Source organism: Chlorocebus sabaeus, chromosome 4 (assembly GCF_047675955.1).
Source record: "Chlorocebus sabaeus isolate Y175 chromosome 4, mChlSab1.0.hap1, whole genome shotgun sequence".
Taxonomy (NCBI): domain Eukaryota; kingdom Metazoa; phylum Chordata; class Mammalia; order Primates; family Cercopithecidae; genus Chlorocebus; species Chlorocebus sabaeus.
Window position 1 is genome coordinate 83,893,022 of NC_132907.1, and position 6,425 is coordinate 83,899,446.

The window sequence follows — 6,425 nt, forward strand, 5'->3', positions numbered from 1 at the left end:
GAAGTGATACTGAACCTCAGCCAAGCTGAAGTATCATGAGGCCATATTTGCTCAGCCTGCTCTCCTGGAACCCTGCCCCTGCCATGGAAAACAAGCCGAGCCAGCCTGCTGGAGGATGAGAGACCAAAGGGAGCAACAATGAGTCCTCCCAGTTAAGACTGTTTTGGTCTTGCCATTCGCAGCTGACCACCAGTTGAATGCAGACGAATGAGCAAATCCAGCCTCCATCAGCTAAGCCAGGCCACCCCCAGTAAAACATTTACAGTTGTAAACACCCGTGAGATTTTGTAGCTATTTGTTAGGCAACATGATTGTGGCCACAGATGACTGATACTCTTATATCAAAAACACATGGGGGCTGGGTGCAGTGGCTCATGCCTGTAATCCCAGCACTTTGGGAGGCCGAGGTGGGTGGATCACTTGAGCTCAGGAATTCGAGACTAGCCTGGCCAACATGGTGCAACCGCGTCTCTACTCAAAACACAAAACTTAGTCAGGCGTGGTGGTGCGTGCCTGTAATCCCAGTTACTCAGGAGGCTGAGGCAGGAGAATCGCTTGGACCTGGAAGGTGGAGGTTGCAGTGAGCTGAGATCACACCACTGCGCTCTAGACTGGGTGACAGTGCGAGACTCCAACTCAAAACAAAAAAAACAAGCAAACAAAAAACATATAGGCCTCTCTACTGCTGCTAGACCCAGAGTGTCCCCAATTGCCCACCTGCCACCAAACCCACTTCAGCTGAGTCCTCCTCTGACTCCAGCCCCTCGGACTCCCGGTCTAGCATTCTGCTCAATTCGCCCTCCTCATCCCCTTTCTCACAGTTCAAAATCTGGAGATGCAACTAAAACACTAGCATACATGCCTTTATTTATTTATTTTCAAACGCGGGTTTTGTTCTGTCGCCCAGCCTGGGGGGCACTGGTGCAATCTCAACTCACTGCAACCTCCGCCTCCTGGGCTCAAACGATTCTCCTGCCTCAGCCTCCCTGGTAGTTGAGACTACAGGCATCCACCACCATGCCTGGCTAATTTTTGTATTTTTTTTAGAGACGGGCATTCACCACATTGCCCAGGCTGTTCTCAAACTCCTAGGCTCAAGTGATCTGACTGCCTCGGCCTCCCAAAGTGCTGGGATTACAGGAAGGAGCCACCATGCCCAGCCTAACATACATTCCTAAAAAGCAAAGCAAACCTCTCCCTTGTGCTTGCAGGCCCTCGGCAAGCATACAGAGGCCTGAGGTCAGAATTAACTTTCTGTGGTAACTAACAAGAACCAGAGAAGTCACTTTCTATGCTAATCAGCCCATTTCAGTGCACACACAGGCCATGAGCACCGAGGCCCGGTAAAGATGAAGCACTGTTCCAGTAACTGGAGTCTCATTTTAGGGGAAAAGTGATTCTGAAGCTTATAAATCTTTCTGAAGCATATAAAAAAATAAAAAAATAAAATAAAATAAAAATAAAATTTTCTCACATACATTTCAAGATGAAGCCCTGATCATAGCTATAAATCTATGAAAATGAAGTTTTAATTTTAAGCACCTCAAGAGTAAAGGGAAACACCCACATTGGGTGTGATGTGGGCTTTGCTGACCTAACAGAACAAACCAATGGAGGGGCCTTTGGAAAATGTCACCAAGAGACCCTGGAAATTTAAATATACAGAAGCGGGCCAGGCACGGTGGCTCACACCTGTAATCCCAGAACCTGAGAGGCCAAGCAAGAGGATCACTTGAGGTCAGGAGTTCAAGACCAGCCTGGCCATCATGGTGAAACCCCATCTCTACTAAAAATACAAAAATTAGCTGGGCGTGGTGGCACACACCTGTAATCCCAGCTACTCGGGAGGCTGAGGCAGGAGATTCACTTGAACCCAGGAGGCGGAGGTTGCAGCGAAGAGATTTTGCCACTGCACTCCAGCCTGGGTGATAGAGTAAGACTCAGCCTGAAAAACAAACAAGCACAAACATGCAGAAGCAGAATCCCATCAAGACAGGAGTGCAATATTTTAAATTGAACACGTATTTGGGCCTAATTAAGTCCAAGAGCTGTCTGACATTTAAACTGCCCTTCTGCAACAATTAAAACAGCACATTTTGTTTGTTTTCACTGTCATCTCAAGAGCCACCAAGGCCAAAAAGGTGAACTTCAGGTGATAATAAGTGGAAGAGAAGAATTAAGAAAAAGAATTATGGCAGCTTTCACTGCCTCAAGTCAGAAGGAACAAAACTACCATAAATCCGGACGAGATCAGGAGCACCCTTTGAATGTTTCTGGGCAATTATTTGACAAATATTTACATGTTGCATATTAAATCATGCAATGCTTTTAGAGCAATAAATATTTTAGAAGGAAAATGGTGTGCTGAGTCACATCCAACATTCTATCAATCTCAGGAGGCAGGAGAGAATGCATTTTCTTAAACAAAACACATCTGATCCTTAGTTACCCAGACCAAATGGAACACCTGTCAGCTCAGGCAAAGCTCCCTTCTTAAACGCCCAGAGATGAAGAGCTCAACAAGCACGTCCCAGAAAAGTTTAGACGCCTTTTGAGATCATTTCCTCCTAGAAAGCCGGCTGTGGGCTATACCTGTGAGCTGTCATTCTGTCATTAACACAATTACCCCTCCACTGCACCAAAGCTGTCCCGGCCTTCTTTAAGATTTTCAATATCACTAATCATGATAAGCTTGGAGACCAGGCTCCAACAAGGTTCCCACCCCAGAATCTCTGCACACACTGTTCCCTCCGTCTAACTCCTCTTTCCCCTAGATACCATCTCTGCTCAAACGTCACCTGCTCTCTAAATGATCATCCTATTTATAATTTCAGCCCTCATTGTCTGAATGCCTACATTACCCTCGTTCAGCTTTCAGGTTCTGTAGGCTTGGAGAGGAAACAGAAAAGCATCCCAGGGAAGGTGCCCTTAAACCACGAGCCTGCAGGCAGTGAGGGAGTGAGCCATGCTGCCGTCGGGGAGACTGGACCCCGTCATGCGAAAAGCAGTCCGTCTCCCAGTTTCCTAGGTCTTAGCTAGCTGCTCTTCCTCTGCAAGTTCTTTTCCTCACTAAAAGGCTAGGACTCTCAAAGGCAGGGACTGCTGGATTCAGCTTTGAGTCTGCTAAAGCACCTAGCGGGAGCACAGTAGGTTTGCGGTAAACTTTAGCAATGACTCACTGCATTTACCACAGAGCGCGCCATCAGGGCTTTGCCACACTTGATTCTTTCAGCTGTTTTTCAGGAAGATGTCTGATCAACAGCCTTGAGGCTCCTGCCTCACTCCCCCCACTGACCCCCCAAAGCACAGAACACAGGTCCTGCTCCCTCTGATGCAAAGATGAAGGAGTCCAGGGGTCTCTAAGTTAGCAGGCTATGTACGGGCCTACATCATTATTTTACCCCACACAGAGAAACAAAGTCTTCACTTCTGCTGTCATCAAGGGGGAAGAAAGGCAGAGAGAGAAAAAGCCTTGCCTGGCAGAAGACAAAAACAAAACAAAACAAAATAAAACTGGAAGGTGCTCTCTACCAAGCCAAGAGAAGGCAGGTGAATGAGAAACAAGATGGTGAACACAGACCTGGGGCCAGGACTTCTCAGAGCCCTGTAGGTACTAAGCCATTTTATGCCCACATCCTAGGAGGAGAGGCTGCCGTTATCCCTATTTTACAGATGAGGAAACTGAGGCAGAGAGCTGCTGGGAGGCTGGAGCTAGCCTCCCATACCACAGCCCTCCCCTGCCTCTCTGCTGTGGGGCCTGGAGACTCAGTCTGTTAGGCTCAAGCCCCTGGGGATGGTTTACGTTGCTGTCAGTTTTCTCCAACGCAGCTGTTTTCAAACATTTATGTTTTGCCCCTAAAGGAAACATTATATAAAGCTGAGCCCAGTGGTGCCCTAGAGTGGGGACTGGGCGAGCCAGGCCCCTCCTGTGCCCATCCCAGCCCATTGGAGGCAACCAGGCTGCCCAGGAAGCACGAGAGACCCACCCCTCCTGTTCCTTTATGAGCTTGGTGGGGCTTCCTTTAAAGCTGGTCCCCATACCGGCTTCCAGAAAGCAAGGTTTCTGATACACACATTTGGGCGTGAAAACTCACAGTTAAACCAAATGTAGAGCTTGAGAAACAGGCCCTAGGACTTCGGGAGGGGCTCCAAGCCCTAATCACATGCCAGCCACGGCATCTGTCGCCGGGGCTGGGGGAGGGGGCACTGCAAGGGGACGGGCAGCAGGAACTACAGGGCTCCAGGTGATGCTACCCACGGGGACCCCACGTCTGGTCTCACTGCCTAACACATGACAAGCGCAGACCCTTCCTCCAAGCTCAAATGCTGTGTGATATGGTTTGGCTGTGTCCCCACCCAAATCTCATCTTGAATTCCCACGTGCTGTGGGAGGGACCAGGTGGAGGTAATCGAATCACGCGGGCAATGTAGTACAAGCAGAAAGTGACATTCAAGGGCTTCCCATCCACCTAAGCCCAGCCCAAACCACAGTCAGGGCAAACCACCTGCCCCACCCACTGCAGGATAAACCAAAGGCACAAGGTCACCCAGGTCCCCAAGTCAAAGCACATGTTTTCTATCAGCTGCACGCTCCTGAGCAAAAGCATTTGCATTTGTGCTAGGCTGCATCTGCAGATACAAGGTACCTCGGGGAATATAAAAATCAGGTGAGAACGCTGCCATTTGCCCACAGAGCACAGACTAAAGGGCACTTGGCCACCGTGGTCACTCTGCAGCTTTCCCTTGAAGTGATTTGCTGGTGGAAGGTGTTCCACCAGCCAGTCCTTCTCAGGTCTTCTTAAGCCAACTTTTTCTTTTCTTTTCTAAACATCTCTTGCTTTCTCTGAGTCTGGTCATAACGAATGGACAGCCTGTGCCTGCCTCCACGCCGCCTGCCCTCCCCGAGTGCCCTACCCCCGCGGCTCTGGGGCTCTCCCCAGGCCCTGCCTCTGGGGAGCCCCGGCTGTCTCTGGCTGGCGGAGGTGACTGTGCGCACAGACCAGTCAGAGATCACGTTGGCTGGTCGCGGCGCGGGCCACAAGGCTCAGCGGAGGTGGGGTAGGGGACCAAGCTGTCCCGGCGAGGGAATAAACTGTTGCTTCCTAATCACTGCGACTGGAGGAGCCGATCTGAGCCCCAGCGTGTTAGAACAAGGGCGGCGCGAGGGGCCCAGGGGACAAACGGGGCGCTGGGCAGGAGGGGCTGTCTCCTGCAGGCGAGGAGGAATGGTCCCCTGCCAGGGGCCTGGGGAAAGGTAACGGTCAGGAGAGGCCCGGGTTGAAGAAACCCCGCAAAAAGCCAATCCTGGATTGCAGCACGGGCCGCCAGCGCGAATTCAGTCAGGAGGTCCCTGGGGGCCGGTAAACGAGAAGGAGATGGGGTGAGGACGCCGGACTGGCGTTTCCTGCCGCGCTGCCACCGCGGGCAGAGCAAACTGCTCCCTCCCCGCACCGCGTCCCCCTGCCTGGGACGGGGAGGCCACCTAGGGCACCCCACACACCGCGCTCCCAAACAGCGGCGAAAAGGAGCTCTGGGCGGCGGCTGAGTGACCAAGGGACCCGTCCGGAGCCAGGACCTGGGAGGCGCGGGGATGTGGTTGGGAGGAGGGGAGCGGGGCAGTGGGGTGCTCAAATCCTGCGGGGACGCCCGCTTACCCGGCCGTTGCGGTCAGTCTCCTGCGCCTCCTCGACGCTCACCCCCCGCCGCAGCAGCGTCCGCAGCAGCCCCACGTTGTTGGCGCAGGCGGCGCGCAGGAGGGTGGCCGCCTCCGGGACGCTCTCCGGGACGCTCTCCGCGCTCTCGACGCCTTGCTCCTCCTCGTCCTCGAAAGGGTAGAAAGAGTCGTCCGAGGCGATGCTGCGGGTGTCGGGCAGACTCGAGAAGTCCTCAAACTCTTCGTAGTCAGTGGGGTCCTCCTCGACCTGCGCGCCCCGGGGTGGGGACGACGGTGGCGGGGTCATGCAGCGCGCCCCGCCGCCCTCCGGCCCGGTCCCGGCCAGCAGCACCATGCCTGCGGCCGGGGCGCGGGCCGGGGGCCGGGGCGCGGGCAAGGAGAGCGGGACGCGGGGCGCGCGCCGAGGTCCCCGCTTCTCGCTTCTGCGTCCCCAGGGAAGCCGTGGCCCGCGCGCTCCAGCTCGGCGGAAACCGGCGCCAGGCGGCTGCGCTCAGCGAAAAAAGTCTCCGGAGGCTGAGCGAGTCCCTGGGGTGGGCGGGACCGCGGGGGCTTTCCGAGGCGGGGCGGGGCGGGGCGCAGAGACACGCCTTCACCCGGGGCCTTCCCCGGGGCCCGTTCCTGGCCAGAGTTCAGAGCCAGGCACGCGCTCTCCCGAGCGCGGGGACGGGGCACCTGGCAGCGTTGCCCCGGAGCTGGGGACAGCTCGCGCGGGAGAAGCAGAAGCAATCACTAAAGAAGCCGAACCCGAGTC

At 54.3% G+C, this 6,425-nt stretch overlaps 1 protein-coding gene across 2 annotated transcripts in view; it reads right to left on the reverse strand.

Moving 5' to 3' along the window:
- Window positions 1-6,186, reverse strand: part of ANKRD33B (ankyrin repeat domain 33B) — an 83,296-nt gene extending 77,110 nt beyond the window's left edge. The window contains exon 1 of one of the 2 annotated variants that reach the window (XM_073014834.1): window positions 5,655-6,186. In XM_073014834.1, coding sequence (XP_072870935.1) covers window positions 5,655-6,008 — 354 coding nt within the window. In that variant the 5' untranslated portion in view covers window positions 6,009-6,186. The remainder of the gene's footprint in view (window positions 1-5,654) is intronic. The other variant, XM_007961215.3, reaches the window with a different exon arrangement.
- Between the last annotated feature and the right edge of the window lie 239 nt (window positions 6,187-6,425).